Here is a 25644-nt window from a genome sequence, read left to right as displayed (position 1 = left end):
TAAAATAGGCCGGCGTATTAAACTAAAGCGTTTGAATACGCAAAGGCTAATGGAATTAAAGGGTTTTCTAAAATAAAAAAGAAAGTCTATTATGCTACTGGTTACGTTTTAAAAAAGAAACCATGCTGAGAATCACACAACCTGAAGCTCCTTTCAAAAACATGGAAAAATATGGAAGTGTGTTAGACACGTACACAGTTGGATTCAAACGTGCACACACAAAAGCAATCACATCACAGAGGAAACTGTGTTATTGTGTACCGCATATTGCACATTGCACTTCTGTTGAAGTGTTACAATTATTTACATGTTTGCACTTCTGTTGAAGTGTTTTAATACTTTAAATGTATGTACTTCTGTTGAAGTGTTTAACCTCCTTAAATTTGCAGTTCTGGTGTTTTAATTATTTATGGTAATTACAAAGATGAAAATATATTATAAATGAATTCACTATCAGTGGCACAATCTACTAGTATGCATTCATAATTGATATAAAGCAATAATTTTATATTTTAAAATTTCTATAAAAACAAAGTGTATGTCCCATCTTAAGCAAATGTATTACCTAAGCACAAACTTGCTGAAAATGTATCCCATTTTACCTGAAAAAGGCATGTAGAATAAAAATGGATACTTTAAGAAACCATTTGTTTAAAACATTGACAGTGTATGTAGAATATATTTATTCGTATTTAACAGTTTACCAAAACGTGTTCCACTTTTGCTCACTTCACCCTAATTTTAATAGCTAACCCACACAATAACCAAAAACCAAGTATTAGTGTATTAGTATGGGACTCCGCTTCGTCCATGGTGAAAGCCGATCCGGTGATCCACAGCGCGAAGTTGATGTATTTCCTCAGCAACAAGCACAGCTCAGCTCCAGGCATGACGAAGCAGACATCGTCCTCTTTTGGAAGACCAAACAAAGTAGTTTTGCTTTCACAATGAAGCACACAGCTCCTTCACGACATGGCGGCGGCAACAATACTACAGCGAGAATAAAAGTTACGCCTTCTTTCTTTGCGTGAACATTTGGGCGGCGTTATGCAAATCTTCCCACATAGTGATGTAGATATGTGGGGGCGTGTTAGAACGAGACGTTTTAGGAGGGTGTGGTTGACTCTTAACTTTTATAAAGAATATCTCTTTGGATTTGAGCCTTTAGTCTTTGCAACTTTACAGATCTTCTTTATGCACCAAGAGCTTGTAACACTCCAAAGAGAAAGGAAAAATTTAAATATCATCATATGACCCCTTTAAGACTTTTTTCAAGTTCTCACCACAAGGAAAGGGAAGATCATCCCAATAATTAAGAGGTTCAGCCACATTAGAGAGCCAGCGGCCATGTAGGCGGCAGGATGGGTTGTCTGGTTAAAAATCTCTGTTGGGAGGATTCCAGTCACTCCAGCTACCGTATGAAGAAAAGGAACACAGTGTTGATAAATGTCAAACCGCAGTATGAAATAACATTAGGGTGTTGTAATTTACCTGGCCCCATGCCAAAGCTGAGAATGTAGGTGAAGATGCAGGTCATGCTCAGGTAAGGCATCCAGGTAACCATATTCTATTGGGTGAAAGGTAAAACCATAAGTAAAAGTCATAGTTAACCAAAGATGATGTCCATTCAGCTGAACACTCTAGATGACAATGAAGTTAAAGTTGGACATTATGTGTCCACTTTGAGGTTAGACATTAGCTTGTACATAACCTTCCACGTGCCTATGTGTGTGTTGGTAAAGGGAAAAAGGGGTAATACGACACTGAATAATACACACCTCAAGTGAAAGAGCCACAGTGAAGACTACAGCCCATCCTGCCATGAGAACAAAGCCACCCATCAACATCAGCCTCCTACCCAACCTTTCTATCAACTGGTTCTGAACACACACAGATTTAAAATTCATGTGTAACCATGTCATTCTAAACAGAAATTATTCTGTATTTAGCCTAAATCAGCCTAGCATTCAGGGTGCATTAATTCACTCACACTATGCAAGTGGGTCAAAGGATTGCCTGGATTGTTCTGGGACAGTTACATAATCGATAACAGATTAATGGAAGACTCACACACACAGAATGCAAGCGGTGAATTCACACATCCCAGTGCCAATGGTCACATATTGGATCTGTTCTGCAGATATACCCGCTTCTTGGAATACATATGATGCGTAGAAGTAAATCTGAGGATTGAAAGAAAAAGGTCCTTAATCTTTTTGATTTCTGAGTGTGCAAAACACACACACACACACACACACACACACACACAAGCACTAACACTTGAAATCCTTCTGAAGCATTTTGAGTTATGTAAAAATAAAAGTGTTAAGTACAGGAGAGATTTATCAAAGCATTATGCAAGGCAAGTCAGTAAGTAATTTGCTGTTTTAGTTTCCTCATTTAATTTACAGAAAAAGATTCAAATAGGGTTTTCAAATGTGGTTTTTAACAGCTAACAATTAACCAACAAATGTTGAATAACTGAAGGGAATTTACTAAATAAATGTTTCTTTTATCACAATATTAGAAGTGAATATATAATATTAATATGCACCATTTTTAAAGATAAAAATTCTGTACATTATGGACAGAGGCAGGGTCTCACTGAGTCATTACCGCACAGTTGCATGGCACTGCTCAGGATCGCCACAGTGATGAGCTGCCAGCGAACGCTGCGGTCAGTGAAGAGCTCCCACGGCTGTTTGGCACGCTCTCCCTTAGTTTCATTCTGTTCCTGCAGAATCTCATCCAGCTCTTCTCTCTGCACCTCACAGCCTCGCAGACGCTGCAGTGCTGTGGAACAAACATGATTAATGTGTATAATCATGTGTGAGAATTACATGCACATTTCCAAAATATCAGAGATGACAATGAGATAATTAAAGAGAAAAATGTACATTTTGTCATTATTTACTCGCCTTCATGTCATTCCAAACATGTATGATTTACTTTCTTTTGTGAAACACAATATGAGTTATCTAACATATTGAATCATTTTTTTCCAATGCAAAAGAAGTGAATGGTTTACTTTCATTATATGTCCAAAAGCAGCTTTGACATTCAGGGAAAGAACTTGAATTATCCCATTAAAAGTGGAGGTTATTAAAGTACATATAATGTTGTTTTATCTGTACTCTATTAAAAATAAAGGTTCCTCAAAGAACCTTTCAGTGAGTAGCTCTTAAAAGAATAATTTCCCCCCTTACTTTTTAATAATCTAAAGAAGCTTTTTCCACTATAAAGAAAATTGTGTGCATTTGAAAGGTTCCATGGATGTTAAAAGGTTCTTCATGGAACCATAGATGCCAAAAAAGAACCTTAACTTTTTAAGAGTGTAAGGTTCAGTGAGGCTATCGTACTCTGTATTGCAAAGCATATGGCAATATACAGTATAGTATAACTGCAACCAATGCTGAAAAATTCAGGTTCTAATACCCATTAGGCAGGCCTCTTTGTCTCCACAGTCAATGAGGAGGTAGCGGGGACTTTCTGGAAAACCAGGGCAAGGTTAGGAGTCAGATGAGGCCTGGGATAGCATTACTAGCAAATAAGTACTGCCAAAACGGCTCACTACCTAACAAATCTCTGAAAAAATACATTTAAAAATCAGCCATTTCAGTCATGCTTGTATATTTAATTTGGGCAAAAAAAAGATAACATTGGCATGTTATGAAATTCTGTACAAAATATCCAATTTTAAATGCACCTTATAAAGTACTCATTAAATAAAAAATTGACTTCACATCACATGGGGAAATTATAATCGTTCTCGTGAACTCAGACTGACCACCTGTCCCAACACCAGTCCAAAAGAAGTGAAGACTGCTGAGGACAGGGACACAGCCCCTCGTAAGTGCTTTGGTGCACTCTCACCAAAATACATGGGCTGTACATTCATACTGATGCCTGAATATAAACAGAGAAGATGGTTTATAATAATACCAGGAAGAAACGAACAATCTCAATCTCAAAATATAAAGGGTTCATTAATGAAATTGCGTTTACAGGTAAAATATATACACAGACAGTACCTGCATTTATGCCAACCAAAAATCTGGAGATGATAATCATCTCAAATGACTTTGCTGTTCGGCTCAGCAATGCAAGCAGTGAACTTGATAAGAGAAAGACATTGTTCAGCCACATAGTCTTCTTCCTTGGAAAAGAGAACATAACAGGGCATAAAATAAAGATTTATTACTTATTTAAAGTTCACTAATTTTTACATTTAAATCATATTTAAATAAGTCTAATTAAAGATAAATAAAACAATGTGTATGAAACATGAACTTTAACATTATACTGTATAACAACAAGATTAACTGTACCTCCCGAAACATACAAACATTGGCCCTGCTATCAGGGCCCCAATAAAGCCGCCCAGTGAGAAAATAGAAACGATAAAGGTCCATATCAGTGTGACCTCATAAAACCCCAACTGTATTCCACATCACTCCAGAAATGTCTCATTGACAAAGTGAATGAACTGCAGGAAGGAACACAGAACAGAAAACTGGTAATTGGCCTTAACAGACAAAGAGACTACTAATATGACATAAATGTAAAAATGTTTTACTCTTTCACAAACACAAAGCCAATGAAACACTTACAACAGTTGGTGCATTTATTATGGCTAGATTGTATCCATATTGTAGAGTTCCCCCAATAGCTGTAGAGGTCACCATTAATACTAAAGTGTATGTATGACCCTGTTTAGACAAATCATCTATAATGTTTACAAGCATTTAATGCACTTCTAGGCAACAAAACAAACAAATCAACTTCACAACAAAAGAACTCAGATTAAATAATTAAATAACTATTAAACATTTAATTTCTAAGTGTCAACATATGATGTTATGTATGAACCTATAAAAGGGATTTTAAGTCCCTTGATGCGGTCAACAAATTCATTTTAAATGTATTTTTTTAAATAATATTTTATTAAAATGTAAATATTAGTAGCATTTATATGACTTTACAGTGAAACTCACAGCTATTTATTTAATTTAAAAACAAAAATCAGACTAATGAAAAATAACAGCAGCAATAGGACATAAACATTTGACCTTCTTCTGCTTTGTCCTCTTTATAGGTAATAATATTGCTTTGAGAAAAATAATCCAGAGGATCAAATCCAAGAATAGAGAAGGTAGTAGTCAGTTTGAGTATATATCTCAGAATAGTTTAACCAACCACCCACTTGACTAGATAAAACAATTTTGTAAAAGATTTTCGAATTCTCTTGAGAACACCTGCTGAATTAAACTATACTGCTCCGTACAAACTATACGTTGGCACTGTGTCCACTTTAAAGTCCAAGTCCATTTAAAAGAAAATTAGATCATATTTAACTAGTTCAACTCCACCTATAGGAATATACATATAACTGTGGGTACTGTAAAACAGAATATTTACATATAAATTTTTTTAAAAATAAAAATAATTTTCAGCTTGTTTTACATTCAATCAACACGTGTACTTAAGAAATATTTATGGTATATATTTTATATATTTAATATATTAAGTAATATATTAAGCCTATCCATTCATTCCATTAGGGGGCAGCATAACATTATCATATTTTTGCACTCTTGAAGTTTGCACTCTAATGTTGAATTGCCTAAATAAATAAATGAATAAAGAGTTTAAGGAATAGGTAAAAGCTTGGTCTATGGTTGACCTATGAGACAAATGAGCATTTAACACTTTGCATCAGCAAAGAAAATGCTTCAAGAGATGTTACATTTACATTTACATTACATTTAGTCATCACCTATACCGCTTCTAAAAGAAGTTACTGACCAACAATAAAAAACTGTATCACACACATTTTTAGTACACGTTTAACAATAAATTTAAAATTTAACTCTGCAGGTTAGTTCTGAATATCAAAGCAATGTCAAAAAAAATCAATATGCGTATTTAAAAAAAACTGAAAAATAGTTATGACATCACTTCTATCGAAAAAAAAAATTGTTACAGAGGTTTAAACAAAATATGTTACACACGCCTCTCTTTAGCTCAGCCTCACACGAGCGCACGTACGCACACGCACGCACACCAGAAGGATGTCAAAGGAGTGGAGAGGGTTCTGTGCTATGAGTGATTATTAGTAACGTGGTTTTGTAGTTAACAATATTTTACCTCCTATCTTTATCATGATATAGTGAATTAGAAAAAACATAGAGTTAGGGCTTTATATGACGTCAGTGGTAAGACGGCGTTGCTCAAGTTTGAAGTCAAGTTCAAAATACCTGAATCGACGCATGGCGTCTTTTGTCGAGCAGGTCACATGAAACTATGAAGAAAGACGCACACAGTTTACTATGGAAGTCAGATTTCTAACCTCTGCTGCGGACTATCAATAACATTGGCCAATCCTAAGAATACGAGCGTGCCTTCCTTTAAGTTGGCAAAGGTGTTAAACGTTTTAATATAAGAGACGACTTCACCAACAAGTCACATAAACGCCTTATAATGATGTACCGTGCTCTTTGGGATACAATATTCCTTCTCACCGGTGAGTAAAAATATTTTATGCTGTGTTCATTCGATTTACTGGCATTATTTTTATTAAGTAAATATTAATATACATCAATCATTGAGGCACGAAAGCAAAAATATTAGAGTTAAACGTTTGAAATATTGCCCTTTACAAGAAAACAACATGTCGCCATATTTTTAATATAATATGAGAGAGAGAGAGAGAGAGTTTTAGCATAATAATTTGACAGTACTCTAATCGTCAATATAAAAAACAATACTATTAGGGCAAGTGAGTCTCTCCTGACACCCACCGTTTCAGTCTCATCACCAGTAATGCCCAACATATAATAATTCTGCTTTGTTGTACAACTTTTTAGCTTTATAGCATGAATAATGTGCTGTTGGTGTTTATCCAAGGCATTGAAGAAGCAGTGGTTTGCTGTCCTTTTATGTCCAGCAGCTTCTTTGGCTCAGTAGTCTTGCTCCTGCCATTAAGGAGGTTAACAGAGCTTAGTTTAAATATAGAGCTATTCTTTAGCGTCCATCTTTTATGGCTTTGTTTCTACAATGAAGGCAAGTTCTTAACTCAGCAAACAGTTTCAATGAGAGAAAGTCAGTCAAGTTTAATTAAGCAATTTAAAAATCAGCAGGACATCATGTGTATTGTTGCTTTCTGTGCTTTTAATATTAAGCACATGTTAATAGGCATTACATCATGACTGAGTAATTTTAAACCTGCCCCATGCAGGATGCTCTATGGTAAAGCACTGACATAACAGAACAACTTTCTGTATAGCTGGTTTGAAACGATGCGTGTTGTGAATGATGATAATTTTACAAATAAATTTGATTTGATTTGACTTAATGCCCCATTAAGTAGTTACTTTTAATGACTAATTGTATCTGTACTGTAAGCAGCTGTTTTTGTTTTTCAAGGATATAGGCTAGGTTTCCAGTGATAAAGGTCCCATTATCTCAGTAAGTGATTTTGGTACAATGATGGTTAAGGAATGGCAGCTGCTAAGTTAAGAAAATCTTTAATAGGAATATCCTTGCAAGGATACGTTTTCTTAACTTAAAGGGCTAGGTCACCCAAAAATGCTAATTCTGTCATTATTTACTCACCCTCATCTTGGTCCAAAACTGTGTGACTTACTTTCTTTTATGGAACATACATGTAAATATTTTGAGAAATAGCTCAGTGGTTTTTTTTTGTCCTTACAATGGATGAGTGGCCTTTACTTAAAAAGAGAATATAGGTTTTTTGTTTTTTTTGCAGGCTATCAATCTTAAAAAAAATCTCATGTATCAATATTGTTAGCGTTTAACATAAAATCGATTGAGAGGCCTTATGAAGTGTATTTATATAGTAACATTGTTTAATAGAATTAAACACATGTTAAATTAAATTGTATTTTTTTCAAGACCTGATTGTTCTGCATCACTGTCTACTGCCTACATATGCAGCTGCTTCCTAACCATCATGGAACCTTATGAACCTTGTGATGAACACACTATATAGACAGCAACTTTAACCCCTATACAGATAGCTCTCTGCAAGGGTTTTCAGTAGTTTGGCATTAGCATTATTTTCCACTGAGCTCATTGCAATGCAACTCTACGCATATATGATGCCTTAAAACTCTATTTCTAGCTAACTTTTAGAGCAGAGCGATACATTTTGGAATTTGTGGTGGTTCTGCCATTTTCTGTAAATGTACGAGTGAATTAGGCACGCCATGACAACGATTCGTCCGGCAGTGTCTTACATGTGTATGCGGAGAGATCCGCATTACAAATCCACTTTAATTTATCTTAACCCAGTCATTCCCTAGCAGCTCTTAAAATAGTCTGAAGGTCAGAAGTCAGTTACTCCCACTGATGTTCCAGGGCATTTTAATTGATCTCTGAGTCTAAAGCAAGAGGTCTTTAAGTAGCTATTTCTCATTTGCACTGGACGCCACTTAAGCCTTTTTCTCTCTAGTGTGTGATGCTGTTGTTCCGCTGTTTTCTCATTGCTGTAACGGTCATGAGTCTGGCAATTTTTGACTTTGTTGGATCCTCATTTTCACATTTGGGTAAGGTGTTCACAATACTAGATTTCACAGAGGCAGTAGCAGTGACATTTGAATAGTTTTGAACACTTCGTCCTAATCTACTTAGCTGTTCTCAACAATATTAGAGTTTCATTGTAGTGCTATTGTTTTTGAATATTTGCTTGCTGTGTTTGATTTGTAGGATCCCTTTTTACATATGGGCAGGTGCAAGAGAATTCTACCTCAACAACAACCATTGCAACCACCACAACAACAACTACCACCACTACCACAACAACCACCACCAGCACGACCACAACCACTACTACTTCACGTGTCAAAAGTATGCTCTGTCTGCTTTTTCCTTTATGCTCAGCTCATTTTGGGTTTCATAGGCCTGAAATCCCATGTATATTTTTGAATTTGAGAATTAATATATTCCATGAATATGGAATATATTAAATATTATACTGCAGCCTCGTAGAAATAAAAAAGATGATAACATTTCAAATATTTAATTTATATAAAATTAACATTTAATATTTAAACTTGTGTAATAGTTAGTTTGACGTCTTGAGGTTGTCTACTTTTTCTGAATGTTGAAGTCGACATTACATGAAAATTCACCCTATAAATCTATTTTGTAAATGCATGTTATAGATCTTATTGTGAATGATTCATCCATGTCTATGTTTCCTTTTTTTAGTTTTTTACTTTTTTGTCCTTGTAATGTTTAATCAAAGTGTCAGAACTTGTTCTTCCCATGAAAATGACAGACCTCTCTCTGGTGATGTATGCTAGACACCTCCAATCATTTTGTCTGCTTAAACACTGCCCCTCAACAATCAACTGCAATCGTGCATTCATTTTTCAGTGCAACGGCCACATCTCAAAATCTTATCAACAACGATGGATAGAACCAAGTCCACGTCCTACATTTTTTTTTCTTTTTCGATAATCCTTTACACTTAGATCTGTTGTTACTTCTGTTTCAGTGCAACTTTAAGTACTTCCTTTCATTGACTTTTTGTTAAAAAAGATTCTATTTTGTCCTCAATTAGTAAAAACATGATTTTTTTTTTCATAATGGAATCACACGTGGTAGTAAGCTGCTAACACAAAGATAGAAGGTTTTAGCCATTGTCCATTACAAGTTTCTGTTTTATTTATTGTACTGCAGACAGTATTGTACTTTTCATCCAATGTAAATACCTTCTGCAGACAAAGCTCACAATGATTAGAAACAGGAATCTGTCAATTTCAAGAAATCCCCTCAGATCTTGACCGGTATTCCTGGCTAATTCTAGCTTTTTCTTGTCTTACACCATGTCTGCTTTTGTGCTCTCTTTAACTCAAAAGTGTGCCTTAGGGAGGATAGAATCTAAGAAACGGGCGATTAAAATTTTTTTTTTATGATCTATATACAAAATCCTCTCATTCTGATTGGCTGAGAACTTTTTTTGTACCTTCCACTTCTTCAGTTCTTCAAAATATCACTAATTTGGCTCTAGCTTTGATGGTAATAAAGGCTGGAAATGTAATATAAGTAGATAATTCTGTTTGTTTAAAGGGGGGTCATGTAGTAATCTTGTGTGATGTTCACAAATTTATGATGAACTGAGATACTGAGCAACAGTATTATTGGTCATCAGGCATAACAGTTGCAAATACATTTTTAAGGAATTCTTGCATATATCTTTATATTTTATCAAACAAGAAATTGTCATTTATGTCCATATTAAACCCAGGTTCTCTTTATTTTGTTTTGTTTGCATAAATAATAGAATTTATAGCAGCCGCTGTCCACTCTCACTTCGATGACTGCCCTGACTCCCATAGCCACTTCTGTTTTCATGGCACATGCCGCTTTCTCATACTGGAGGAAACACCTGCATGTGTGTAAGTTCTAAGATTGTCTTTTTTTCAAATTGAAATTTTTTTTGTCTATGTATATTTCCTGCATACTGACATTCCCAAGTCTTTTAACAATCTGCATGTTCACATTAGCTTTTTCAAATTTGATAATAAAGAACAGTCTGTTTTCAAGCAATCAAAACTGATCTGTATGTCCAAGCAGACTTATGTTGCAATATATGTTTCAGTCGCTATAGTGGTGGTTTTGTTTTACAAGATCGGTGTACAACATGCTGTCAGAAGGTTTGAAATTTGTCTGAGAGTGCTCATAGAGACTGAATAAGTACTGTTTTATTTAATGCTGTCACCACTAGCATTGCTATGGCAATTTTTTTATGAAATCAAATGCTGTGCATCTTGATCACTGAGAAAAAAAGCCATATTGGAGAAATCCTAATACTATGATTGTAGTTTGGGATTTTTTTATTTATTTTGTAATATAATTTGTATTTTTTTCCCCATATATTTTCATAGGCCTGGGCGATAAAACGGTATCGATATTTGTCGACGGTACACCCTCTTCGATAACGATAGAAAAACTGTTCGATATAGCGCACTATATAGGCACGTGCTATGAGTGACGCAAACCGCACACACAAACACATGCTGAATTGAGTGCTGTGCCTGCCTGTGATGAGGAGATTGTGAATAATAAAAAAAGAATATTAGTCAAATTTAAAATAAACAGTTGCATTTGAATGCAAAAATAGTACAATCAAATGTTAGGTGTGCATCGGGGAGTGTCAATAGTGGAGCGCGAGATGCGGTGATGATGTTGTAAGTGAAGTTGTTGTATTTTAATGTTTGATAAGTCTAGCCCACCAGACGTGCAGTTTCTGCGTTATTCATTCAAAATATTAGAGAAATATACAGGTGCATCTCAATAAATTAGAATGTCGTGGAAAAGTTCATTTATTTCAGTAATTTAACCTCAGACTGACCACCTGTCCCAACACCAGTCCAAAAGAAGTGAAGACTGCTGAGGACAGGGACACAGCCCCTCGTAAGTGCTTTGGTGCACTCTCACCAAAATACATGGGCTGTACATTCATACTGATGCCTGAATATAAACAGAGAAGATGGTTTATAATAATACCAGGAAGAAACGAACAATCTCAATCTCAAAATATAAAGGGTTCATTAATGAAATTGCGTTTACAGGTAAAATATATACACAGACAGTACCTGCATTTATGCCAACCAAAAATCTGGAGATGATAATCATCTCAAATGACTTTGCTGTTCGGCTCAGCAATGCAAGCAGTGAACTTGATAAGAGAAAGACATTGTTCAGCCACATAGTCTTCTTCCTTGGAAAAGAGAACATAACAGGGCATAAAATAAAGATTTATTACTTATTTAAAGTTCACTAATTTTTACATTTAAATCATATTTAAATAAGTCTAATTAAAGATAAATAAAACAATGTGTATGAAACATGAACTTTAACATTATACTGTATAACAACAAGATTAACTGTACCTCCCGAAACATACAAACATTGGCCCTGCTATCAGGGCCCCAATAAAGCCGCCCAGTGAGAAAATAGAAACGATAAAGGTCCATATCAGTGTGACCTCATAAAACCCCAACTGTATTCCACATCACTCCAGAAATGTCTCATTGACAAAGTGAATGAACTGCAGGAAGGAACACAGAACAGAAAACTGGTAATTGGCCTTAACAGACAAAGAGACTACTAATATGACATAAATGTAAAAATGTTTTACTCTTTCACAAACACAAAGCCAATGAAACACTTACAACAGTTGGTGCATTTATTATGGCTAGATTGTATCCATATTGTAGAGTTCCCCCAATAGCTGTAGAGGTCACCATTAATACTAAAGTGTATGTATGACCCTGTTTAGACAAATCATCTATAATGTTTACAAGCATTTAATGCACTTCTAGGCAACAAAACAAACAAATCAACTTCACAACAAAAGAACTCAGATTAAATTATTAAATAACTATTAAACATTTAATTTCTAAGTGTCAACATATGATGTTATGTATGAACCTATAAAAGGGATTTTAAGTCCCTTGATGCGGTCAACAAATTCATTTTAAATGTATTTTTTTAAATAATATTTTATTAAAATGTAAATATTAGTAGCATTTATATGACTTTACAGTGAAACTCACAGCTATTTATTTAATTTAAAAACAAAAATCAGACTAATGAAAAATAACAGCAGCAATAGGACATAAACATTTGACCTTCTTCTGCTTTGTCCTCTTTATAGGTAATAATATTGCTTTGAGAAAAATAATCCAGAGGATCAAATCCAAGAATAGAGAAGGTAGTAGTCAGTTTGAGTATATATCTCAGAATAGTTTAACCAACCACCCACTTGACTAGATAAAACAATTTTGTAAAAGATTTTCGAATTCTCTTGAGAACACCTGCTGAATTAAACTATACTGCTCCGTACAAACTATACGTTGGCACTGTGTCCACTTTAAAGTCCAAGTCCATTTAAAAGAAAATTAGATCATATTTAACTAGTTCAACTCCACCTATAGGAATATACATATAACTGTGGGTACTGTAAAACAGAATATTTACATATAAATTTTTTTAAAAATAAAAATAATTTTCAGCTTGTTTTACATTCAATCAACACGTGTACTTAAGAAATATTTATGGTATATATTTTATATATTTAATATATTAAGTAATATATTAAGCCTATCCATTCATTCCATTAGGGGGCAGCATAACATTATCATATTTTTGCACTCTTGAAGTTTGCACTCTAATGTTGAATTGCCTAAATAAATAAATGAATAAAGAGTTTAAGGAATAGGTAAAAGCTTGGTCTATGGTTGACCTATGAGACAAATGAGCATTTAACACTTTGCATCAGCAAAGAAAATGCTTCAAGAGATGTTACATTTACATTTACATTACATTTAGTCATCACCTATACCGCTTCTAAAAGAAGTTACTGACCAACAATAAAAAACTGTATCACACACATTTTTAGTACACGTTTAACAATAAATTTAAAATTTAACTCTGCAGGTTAGTTCTGAATATCAAAGCAATGTCAAAAAAAATCAATATGCGTATTTAAAAAAAACTGAAAAATAGTTATGACATCACTTCTATCGAAAAAAAAAATTGTTACAGAGGTTTAAACAAAATATGTTACACACGCCTCTCTTTAGCTCAGCCTCACACGAGCGCACGTACGCACACGCACGCACACCAGAAGGATGTCAAAGGAGTGGAGAGGGTTCTGTGCTATGAGTGATTATTAGTAACGTGGTTTTGTAGTTAACAATATTTTACCTCCTATCTTTATCATGATATAGTGAATTAGAAAAAACATAGAGTTAGGGCTTTATATGACGTCAGTGGTAAGACGGCGTTGCTCAAGTTTGAAGTCAAGTTCAAAATACCTGAATCGACGCATGGCGTCTTTTGTCGAGCAGGTCACATGAAACTATGAAGAAAGACGCACACAGTTTACTATGGAAGTCAGATTTCTAACCTCTGCTGCGGACTATCAATAACATTGGCCAATCCTAAGAATACGAGCGTGCCTTCCTTTAAGTTGGCAAAGGTGTTAAACGTTTTAATATAAGAGACGACTTCACCAACAAGTCACATAAACGCCTTATAATGATGTACCGTGCTCTTTGGGATACAATATTCCTTCTCACCGGTGAGTAAAAATATTTTATGCTGTGTTCATTCGATTTACTGGCATTATTTTTATTAAGTAAATATTAATATACATCAATCATTGAGGCACGAAAGCAAAAATATTAGAGTTAAACGTTTGAAATATTGCCCTTTACAAGAAAACAACATGTCGCCATATTTTTAATATAATATGAGAGAGAGAGAGAGAGAGTTTTAGCATAATAATTTGACAGTACTCTAATCGTCAATATAAAAAACAATACTATTAGGGCAAGTGAGTCTCTCCTGACACCCACCGTTTCAGTCTCATCACCAGTAATGCCCAACATATAATAATTCTGCTTTGTTGTACAACTTTTTAGCTTTATAGCATGAATAATGTGCTGTTGGTGTTTATCCAAGGCATTGAAGAAGCAGTGGTTTGCTGTCCTTTTATGTCCAGCAGCTTCTTTGGCTCAGTAGTCTTGCTCCTGCCATTAAGGAGGTTAACAGAGCTTAGTTTAAATATAGAGCTATTCTTTAGCGTCCATCTTTTATGGCTTTGTTTCTACAATGAAGGCAAGTTCTTAACTCAGCAAACAGTTTCAATGAGAGAAAGTCAGTCAAGTTTAATTAAGCAATTTAAAAATCAGCAGGACATCATGTGTATTGTTGCTTTCTGTGCTTTTAATATTAAGCACATGTTAATAGGCATTACATCATGACTGAGTAATTTTAAACCTGCCCCATGCAGGATGCTCTATGGTAAAGCACTGACATAACAGAACAACTTTCTGTATAGCTGGTTTGAAACGATGCGTGTTGTGAATGATGATAATTTTACAAATAAATTTGATTTGATTTGACTTAATGCCCCATTAAGTAGTTACTTTTAATGACTAATTGTATCTGTACTGTAAGCAGCTGTTTTTGTTTTTCAAGGATATAGGCTAGGTTTCCAGTGATAAAGGTCCCATTATCTCAGTAAGTGATTTTGGTACAATGATGGTTAAGGAATGGCAGCTGCTAAGTTAAGAAAATCTTTAATAGGAATATCCTTGCAAGGATACGTTTTCTTAACTTAAAGGGCTAGGTCACCCAAAAATGCTAATTCTGTCATTATTTACTCACCCTCATCTTGGTCCAAAACTGTGTGACTTACTTTCTTTTATGGAACATACATGTAAATATTTTGAGAAATAGCTCAGTGGTTTTTTTTTGTCCTTACAATGGATGAGTGGCCTTTACTTAAAAAGAGAATATAGGTTTTTTGTTTTTTTTGCAGGCTATCAATCTTAAAAAAAATCTCATGTATCAATATTGTTAGCGTTTAACATAAAATCGATTGAGAGGCCTTATGAAGTGTATTTATATAGTAACATTGTTTAATAGAATTAAACACATGTTAAATTAAATTGTATTTTTTTCAAGACCTGATTGTTCTGCATCACTGTCTACTGCCTACATATGCAGCTGCTTCCTAACCATCATGGAACCTTATGAACCTTGTGATGAACACACTATATAGACAGCAACTTTAACCCCTATACAGATAGCTCTCTGCAAGGGTTTTCAGTAGTTTGGCATTAGCATTATTTTCCACTGAGCTCATTGCAATGCAACTCTACGCATATATGATGCCTTAAAACTCTATTTCTAGCTAACTTTTAGAGCAGAGCGATACATTTTGGAATTTGTGGTGGTTCTGCCATTTTCTGTAAATGTACGAGTGAATTAGGCACGCCATGACAACGATTCGTCCGGCAGTGTCTTACATGTGTATGCGGAGAGATCCGCATTACAAATCCACTTTAATTTATCTTAACCCAGTCATTCCCTAGCAGCTCTTAAAATAGTCTGAAGGTCAGAAGTCAGTTACTCCCACTGATGTTCCAGGGCATTTTAATTGATCTCTGAGTCTAAAGCAAGAGGTCTTTAAGTAGCTATTTCTCATTTGCACTGGACGCCACTTAAGCCTTTTTCTCTCTAGTGTGTGATGCTGTTGTTCCGCTGTTTTCTCATTGCTGTAACGGTCATGAGTCTGGCAATTTTTGACTTTGTTGGATCCTCATTTTCACATTTGGGTAAGGTGTTCACAATACTAGATTTCACAGAGGCAGTAGCAGTGACATTTGAATAGTTTTGAACACTTCGTCCTAATCTACTTAGCTGTTCTCAACAATATTAGAGTTTCATTGTAGTGCTATTGTTTTTGAATATTTGCTTGCTGTGTTTGATTTGTAGGATCCCTTTTTACATATGGGCAGGTGCAAGAGAATTCTACCTCAACAACAACCATTGCAACCACCACAACAACAACTACCACCACTACCACAACAACCACCACCAGCACGACCACAACCACTACTACTTCACGTGTCAAAAGTATGCTCTGTCTGCTTTTTCCTTTATGCTCAGCTCATTTTGGGTTTCATAGGCCTGAAATCCCATGTATATTTTTGAATTTGAGAATTAATATATTCCATGAATATGGAATATATTAAATATTATACTGCAGCCTCGTAGAAATAAAAAAGATGATAACATTTCAAATATTTAATTTATATAAAATTAACATTTAATATTTAAACTTGTGTAATAGTTAGTTTGACGTCTTGAGGTTGTCTACTTTTTCTGAATGTTGAAGTCGACATTACATGAAAATTCACCCTATAAATCTATTTTGTAAATGCATGTTATAGATCTTATTGTGAATGATTCATCCATGTCTATGTTTCCTTTTTTTAGTTTTTTACTTTTTTGTCCTTGTAATGTTTAATCAAAGTGTCAGAACTTGTTCTTCCCATGAAAATGACAGACCTCTCTCTGGTGATGTATGCTAGACACCTCCAATCATTTTGTCTGCTTAAACACTGCCCCTCAACAATCAACTGCAATCGTGCATTCATTTTTCAGTGCAACGGCCACATCTCAAAATCTTATCAACAACGATGGATAGAACCAAGTCCACGTCCTACATTTTTTTTTCTTTTTCGATAATCCTTTACACTTAGATCTGTTGTTACTTCTGTTTCAGTGCAACTTTAAGTACTTCCTTTCATTGACTTTTTGTTAAAAAAGATTCTATTTTGTCCTCAATTAGTAAAAACATGATTTTTTTTTTCATAATGGAATCACACGTGGTAGTAAGCTGCTAACACAAAGATAGAAGGTTTTAGCCATTGTCCATTACAAGTTTCTGTTTTATTTATTGTACTGCAGACAGTATTGTACTTTTCATCCAATGTAAATACCTTCTGCAGACAAAGCTCACAATGATTAGAAACAGGAATCTGTCAATTTCAAGAAATCCCCTCAGATCTTGACCGGTATTCCTGGCTAATTCTAGCTTTTTCTTGTCTTACACCATGTCTGCTTTTGTGCTCTCTTTAACTCAAAAGTGTGCCTTAGGGAGGATAGAATCTAAGAAACGGGCGATTAAAATTTTTTTTTTATGATCTATATACAAAATCCTCTCATTCTGATTGGCTGAGAACTTTTTTTGTACCTTCCACTTCTTCAGTTCTTCAAAATATCACTAATTTGGCTCTAGCTTTGATGGTAATAAAGGCTGGAAATGTAATATAAGTAGATAATTCTGTTTGTTTAAAGGGGGGTCATGTAGTAATCTTGTGTGATGTTCACAAATTTATGATGAACTGAGATACTGAGCAACAGTATTATTGGTCATCAGGCATAACAGTTGCAAATACATTTTTAAGGAATTCTTGCATATATCTTTATATTTTATCAAACAAGAAATTGTCATTTATGTCCATATTAAACCCAGGTTCTCTTTATTTTGTTTTGTTTGCATAAATAATAGAATTTATAGCAGCCGCTGTCCACTCTCACTTCGATGACTGCCCTGACTCCCATAGCCACTTCTGTTTTCATGGCACATGCCGCTTTCTCATACTGGAGGAAACACCTGCATGTGTGTAAGTTCTAAGATTGTCTTTTTTTCAAATTGAAATTTTTTTTGTCTATGTATATTTCCTGCATACTGACATTCCCAAGTCTTTTAACAATCTGCATGTTCACATTAGCTTTTTCAAATTTGATAATAAAGAACAGTCTGTTTTCAAGCAATCAAAACTGATCTGTATGTCCAAGCAGACTTATGTTGCAATATATGTTTCAGTCGCTATAGTGGTGGTTTTGTTTTACAAGATCGGTGTACAACATGCTGTCAGAAGGTTTGAAATTTGTCTGAGAGTGCTCATAGAGACTGAATAAGTACTGTTTTATTTAATGCTGTCACCACTAGCATTGCTATGGCAATTTTTTTATGAAATCAAATGCTGTGCATCTTGATCACTGAGAAAAAAAGCCATATTGGAGAAATCCTAATACTATGATTGTAGTTTGGGATTTTTTTATTTATTTTGTAATATAATTTGTATTTTTTTCCCCATATATTTTCATAGGCCTGGGCGATAAAACGGTATCGATATTTGTCGACGGTACACCCTCTTCGATAACGATAGAAAAACTGTTCGATATAGCGCACTATATAGGCACGTGCTATGAGTGACGCAAACCGCACACACAAACACATGCTGAATTGAGTGCTGTGCCTGCCTGTGATGAGGAGATTGTGAATAATAAAAAAAGAATATTAGTCAAATTTAAAATAAACAGTTGCATTTGAATGCAAAAATAGTACAATCAAATGTTAGGTGTGCATCGGGGAGTGTCAATAGTGGAGCGCGAGATGCGGTGATGATGTTGTAAGTGAAGTTGTTGTATTTTAATGTTTGATAAGTCTAGCCCACCAGACGTGCAGTTTCTGCGTTATTCATTCAAAATATTAGAGAAATATACAGGTGCATCTCAATAAATTAGAATGTCGTGGAAAAGTTCATTTATTTCAGTAATTTAACTCAAATTGTGAAACTCGTGTATTAAATAAATTCAATGCACACAGACTGAAGTAGTTTAAGTCTTTGGTTCTTTTAATTGTGATGATTTTGGCTCACATTTAACAAAAACCCACCAATTCACTATCTCAACAAATTAGAATATTTCATAAGACCAATAAAAAATTTTTTTTAGTGAATTGATTGAATGTATTTAATACACGAGTTTCACAATTTTAGTTGAATTACTGAAATAATTGAACTTTTCCACGACATTCTAATTGATTGAGATGCACCTGTAGTAGCTTAAAAAAACCCAGAAACCAAGCCATTCACACAGAATGTATATTCAGCGCATTTTTTTAGACAGACAAATATGCCTGCTGCTCTCATGTCTCACACAAGAGATGTATAGAAAGCCATGCAAAGTTAAAACAGTTTAAACTTTTAGAAAACGCTTGACGAATTTGTGGAGGTTTATTTCATTTCACTGCATCTCATATGTTTTTTAAAGGCAATCTGTGTGATGGGTGATTCAGCTCTTTGTATTAAGCAATGTATAAATACATGATGCTGTTTTGTTCATAATTGTTTATGCAATTTACGAAATTATGTTTGATTTATATGAGTTCATTTAGACGTAATGCACGCTTTTCTTTTTATAGACAGTTATTTCCTTTGCGTTGGCAATTTAATGCGCTGCATTATTTTGCTCATTGCGCTCCCCTGTGGCTTCGGGAGACAAGCCAAAAGTTTCCTTCAGACCTATTTAATCTGCATATAAAACATTAGAAATTAGATATTTGTTTAATTTTTATTTTGTGTTTTACTGTTAAAACAAAAATAATTTTTTGTTTGTCTCAATAAATTGGTTAATTTAAAAATACAGTGATTAAATTTAAAAGTTTTTTTTCTATTGCTCTTTGTTTAAAAAAAAAGGTTATAAAAATGTCAATAATTATCGATACCGAATGATATGAAACATTATATAATTGATACATTTTTTAGCTATATCGCCAAGCCCTATATTTTCATATAATAATAATAATGGGATTAAACAGCTAAACAGTCTGACATGCATTTTGATTGCTGACTCACTTGGATAAATTCTTTTGGATAAATGCTTACAGCATCTTTGTTAAGCTGTCCTTGCTAAATTGTATTTCCGTGTATAAATCTGGCACAATAGCTATTATTCAACTCTGTGTTGGTGCTTGTGTCTAAGTTGGTATGAGTCCTCCTGTTGTCAGGGAATTTATTGTTTTTTCTATGTCCATATCTGTATGTAGTAGTTCACCACAAAAAGTCAAATTAATTATAGTTAATTTCAATTTGATTGATATTATGAACATGATACTGGCAGATTCCTCATTTTGGAATGAAATGCTTTTACGAATATCTATAGAACATACTCATGTTTTGCAGTGCATATTTACATTTTTGGCTTTAGTTTTATAAAGCTCCCTTTTCAATTATAATAAAAGTCACTCTTGTGCATGTTTGTGTAGATGTCATCCTGGCTTTGTGGGTATGCGATGTGAACATGCAGACCTCTTGGCAGTGGTGGCGTCTAACCACAGGCAACAGACTGTGGCCACCATGCTGGTGTTGTGTGTGGTGGGCAGTGTTCTACTCATGCTGCTTTGCACGTTACTAAAGTGAGTATTATTAATTTAAATGTACTCATTTATCTGTATTTATTATTATTATTTTTTTTTTTATAAAAAATTACAGTAAAACAGTAATCATGTGAAATATGATTGCAATATAAAGAACTATTTTCTATTTTAATACATTTTAAAATGTAATTTATTACTGTGACAGAAAATATGTCAATACTCCAGTCTTCAGTGTCACATGATCCTTCAGAAATCAATCTAATATGCTAACTTAATGCTCAAGAAACATTTCTTATTATTATCAGTGTTGAAATCAATGTTGTGCTGCTTAATATTTTGTGGAAACTGTGATACACTACCATTCAAGAGTTTGGGTTAAATAATAATAACAAAATAATTTATAAAAAATGTTATTCAGCCAAGAAACATGAAATTTCTATTCTATTCCAAATAAATACTGTTCTTTTGAACTTTCTATTCATCAAAGAATCCTTAAAAAAAAAAAAATCAGTTTCGACAACAATAACATTTTCAACATTGATAATAATAAAAACAATTATTATTAATTGGGCAACAATAAAAATTGAGCACAAAATCAGCATATTAGAATTTCTGCAATCATGTGACATACATTTACAGTACAAACAGTGCTTGTATGTAGAACTGTATAAAAAGTATGATCTTTTTATAAGCATTTTAGAATGTAATATCTAATTACAAGTGCTTAATTTTTTTAATCTGATAATGAATTCCAGCATATGTCATAATTTCCCCAGAGCAGGTTATTTGTTTGGGTTTATTCTGTTAACTGTCTTTGTTGAATTAACTGTGCAATACAATTTTTGTGGAAGGAGAAAGAGGTCATTTGCAGACTTCACACATTGTCTTTCTAGTTGTTGGTGGAGACGGGGTGGTTGTGGGCGAGGTAACACCATTTCGTGTTGGTCGGAGAAGCCTAGGAGTATTCTGACTGGTGGGACATCCTGCTGTCACTCAGAAACAGGTATTCTGGTGCTATATTTCCATTTTTACACAACTTTTTGCTGAGCTGTAATGTCATGTGTTAAGTGTCATGTGGTGTCTAATTATGATCATCAATAGGGGGTGTTTGCATACTGAAACCAGCATATGTGCGAGGCCTTTAACTTTTAATGGCCTATGATTTGTCTTTGCTCAAGGGGGTTAAGCTGTTAGTTTAGCCATCTGTTGTCACTCTGTCCTAAGACTGTCAATGAACATGAGACTACTGTAATAGTTGGTCATGGTGAAACAAAGGCGAATAAACTTTTATTTGAAAACTTTTTATTTCATTAAATGTTCAAACAAAGATTGAAATCTGCTGCATTATTTTTTCTTTAAAGTTAATGTAAAAGATGTAAATGATAAACACTGCCAGTTTGGACACACCTACTTAATATTTACTGTTATTTTTAAAATAACAAAAAAAATTTAGAAAATAAAGATTATATATGTACACAATCATTCTAAGGTTTGGGGGGAATTTTTGAAAGAAGTCTCCTATGCTAATCATGCTGCTTTATTTAATCAAAAATACAGTAAAAACAGTAATGTTATTATAGTTTAAAATAATGCTTTTCTACTTTCATATATTTTAAAATGTAATTTAATTCTGTGATGCAAAGCTGAATTTTCCCATCTTCAGTGTCACATGATCCTTTAGAAATCATTCTAAATATGCTATTTTGGTGCTCAAGAAACATTTCTTACATCATCAGTGTTGAAAATAGTTGTGCTGCTTGATATTTTTTTGTAGAAACCATTATACATTTTATGTTAGGTTCTTTGAAGAAAATAAATTTATTTTATATAGAAATCTTTTGTAACAAATTTTAAATGTCTTTACTCTCTACTGTCTTTTGAAATTTTTAATGCATTCTTCTGCAATAAAAGTATTAATTGCTTTAAAAAAAATTACTGATCTCAAACTTTTAAGCAGTAAATAAAACAAATACTATTTTCTCTTAAGAAAATCATATGTAGAAACAATTTATATTTGTCTAGGTCAATCTTTATTTTAAGGTCCAATTCTCGTTATCAACAAACCATTAACTATGACTTTTGCCTCAATAAACTCCCAATTTGTTAATAATAGGCATGCCAATAAGCAACTAGATAATAGTGAGAATTGATCACTATGCTAAAGTATTAACTTTGTCTACAAAATTATTTGAAAAAAAAATCCTTAAAAAGATAGTTCACCCAAAAATGAAAATTACCCCATGATTTACTCACCCTCAAGCCATCCTAGGTGTATATGACTTTCTTCTTTCAGACAAATGCAATTGGAGTTATATTAAAAAATGTCCTGGCTCTTCTAAACTAAAATAATGGCAGTGAATGGTGGCCGTACTTTTTTAGGCTTCAAAATCTCGACCACCATTTACTGCCATTATAAAGTTTAGAAGAGCCAGGACATTTTTTAATATAACTCTTATTGCATTCGTCTGAAAGAAGAAAGTCGATAACACCTAGGATGGCTTGAGGGTGAGTAAATCATGGGGTAATTTACATTTTTGGGTGAACTATCCCTTTAAGCTTTTAGATCAAAAGATTTTAAAGAACGATTTTGAAAAACGATTCAGTCAAGTGTGTCTAAACTTTAGCTTGGTAGCATATTTCATGTTATGTTTTGAGCATATGTTCCTTGTCTTAGTGGGCAGATTATGTGTAATCACTGGAGGAACTGAATATCCCCAGACATAATTACGCAATTAGAAACGGAATTGTTGGAATTTTGTCCATACAAATGCCCTCAGTATCACTGCCAGTCTGCACAACAGTGCTGCTTGTTGACAGAGTATTGCAAACCTTTAATTAGATTTGTCAACAGGACATTGTCAGCATCGTCAGGCATTTCTAATTGTTAGGTAGAACTGTGCCTATGTTTCCACAGTAACATATCAATACATTTGCATGTCATCAGACTAAGGTGAAACATTGTGTCATGTTTGTCTTAAATATGTGTATGTTTTGTCAATTTTCTCTTCCACTTCCATCTTATTGTCTTCTCATCTCATCAGAAAATGTTCCTTACGCACAAGGTATTGATTTGTAAAGTGTTTTGGAGTAGTTTGATCAAACCCCTCTGCCTTTCCTCCTCATTGAATCTTATTATGTGGAAAAAAGGCTTCTACATTGCTTGCAATGACGTAATCCCTTTTATTTTTCATTTCTGTCTTTTCCCATGCAGTGGTTTGACATGCGTTTTCTGGAGCTCACGCAGGTGCTCTCTTAAAAATGAGACCAAAAAATCTTCCATCTTACTCCTGGACTTCACTATGACTGCGTTTCTCAAACTACAGACTGGCACAGCTGGTAAGCGCAGTACATATTGAGAGCATTTCAATGTGGACAGTGAGAGAACTCAAACATGGAACTTTACATTCAGACTGACTGAGTCATTCCTAAAAGGATATTTTTGGAAGAACAACAGCAATGACAAGAGTTAAAGATGGAACTCAAAAACTGAGAAACTGAAAGAGGAACTCAGAACAAGCTGCATGGAACTCAACTACAGGATCTAGTGATGTAGAGACATGGCCATTTGGAATAAGGTACAGTCGATGGCCAAAAAAAACAACTGATCTGAAAGTGAGAACTTTGAGAGAGGTTTTAGAAAAATCATTCTTACTAACAGAGCTTACCTTAAAGCTATAATTATGCTTATAGATGTATAAGACAACATTCTCCCAGTTTTTGTCTTTTAAAATACTGTTATCATAAAAAAACACTAATAATATGCCATTAATGAGATGTGAAACTCACTAAAAAGTACTTTAAGATATATTTTTTGAATGGGAGATTACTTAACATTTGAGTCAGTCAAGTAGCATGTAATATTAAAACTATAACAGACTCTTTTGCCAGTTTATTTGAGAATTGTAAACAACTTTTCATAGATGAACAGCAAACATGAGACACTATAGCCGGCTCTGAGGGACAAATCATTTCTTTTACACAAAATATAACACTTTTACCATAATTACTTTTTTTTTTTTTTTTATAAAAATATTGGAAATGTAAGATGAAAAAATTCACAAATATGACATGTAACTTGAAGTTATGCAAAGATTCACAAACCCCACACAATTTTCTTCATGCACAGAAAGTGCTTGTTCGTATAATGTGCTATAAAAGATTAGGCAGCATCAGTAGGGTAAATGGTTTATAATGGGAGCCTCAGTATGTTCACTATTTTTAGCCATGGTATGACGTCACATAACATCTGCATGTTCACATATGGAATGATTGGATGCATGTCTGATCACATAATTACACATATTTCACTGTGCTCTTGTGCAGTGTACATTTCAAACACATTGTGAATACAGTCAACTTTAAATCTGCACCTATGTTTTTCATGATGGATGTTGGTGATGGCTATAGTGCATCTTTATTCACGCACTGATAACTCACTTGAGGAATAAAACACTTCACTGTATCTTAATTGCTTAATTCACTATTATTATGTTTATTGGGGCACACATATGCATACAGAGGCTCAAATCATTATTGATATTATTCAGTTTGATGCACATTGTCCTTATCAACTTATGTTTAGAAATATATTTGGAAACTTTTACACTGAAATATTTTAATCCATATGTTCGTTTTGTTCTCATTGTCATATCTGTCCCCAAACTTTTGCCAATCTCATGTTATAAAACAAATGTTGATTGACCCTTGAGGTCAGAAGGTTTGTGTATAAAATATGCCATTGTAGGTTTTATTCAATCTAAACCCTTCTCAGAAGCTGGCAAATGACTGATCTAGCACAAAAAAAAGAAGAAGAATTTGGTGGGCTTATAGTTGGCCGTGTTCTGGTATAAGATCACGGAGGCATTTACTGAAGTCTGATCACTCTGAAGATTCATGACATATTTGATATAATGATCCCAAAAGTCATCCAAGTGACAAAGGAAATACTTAGACTGTCAGCATGGGCAACATTTGAGTTATCGTCTGTGAATGATTCTGATCAGCCTGAAAGAACAGATTCAGGATGATTTATCTATGTTTATTTATTAATCTATGTGACTGATTCTGATATTTCACTTAATTATAAA

The 25644-nt window shown here is 34.0% G+C and overlaps 1 protein-coding gene and 1 pseudogene across 4 annotated transcripts; one reads left to right on the top strand and one right to left on the bottom strand.

The window, feature by feature from the left end:
* Nucleotides 1-1271: 1271 nt before the first annotated feature.
* On the bottom strand, nt 1272-13756 carry LOC107568170 (solute carrier family 2, facilitated glucose transporter member 11-like; annotated as a pseudogene).
* tgfa (transforming growth factor, alpha) lies at nt 13687-24573 on the top strand. Of its 4 annotated transcripts, XM_016254093.1 has the most exons (8): nt 14065-14116; nt 16067-16160; nt 16321-16461; nt 17903-18017; nt 20447-20596; nt 21451-21560; nt 23599-23619; nt 23769-24573. In XM_016254093.1, the coding sequence occupies exons 2-8, from the start codon at nt 16073-16075 to the stop codon at nt 23774-23776; spliced, it is 633 nt and encodes a 210-aa protein (XP_016109579.1). In that variant the 5' UTR covers nt 14065-14116; nt 16067-16072; the 3' UTR covers nt 23777-24573. The 4 variants fall into 4 exon arrangements, with proteins under 4 accessions (XP_016109581.1, XP_016109579.1, XP_016109580.1 ...); XM_016254094.1 differs by lacking the exon at nt 23599-23619; XM_016254092.1 differs by lacking the exons at nt 23599-23619; nt 23769-24573 and having other exon boundaries at nt 21451-21604.
* Nucleotides 24574-25644: the final 1071 nt, after the last annotated feature.

This window comes from Sinocyclocheilus grahami, unplaced genomic scaffold (genome assembly GCF_001515645.1).
Source record: "Sinocyclocheilus grahami isolate Dianchi unplaced genomic scaffold, SAMN03320097.WGS_v1.1 scaffold1224.1, whole genome shotgun sequence".
Classification (NCBI taxonomy): domain Eukaryota; kingdom Metazoa; phylum Chordata; class Actinopteri; order Cypriniformes; family Cyprinidae; genus Sinocyclocheilus; species Sinocyclocheilus grahami.
This window is presented reverse-complemented; position numbering and strand designations above follow the sequence as displayed.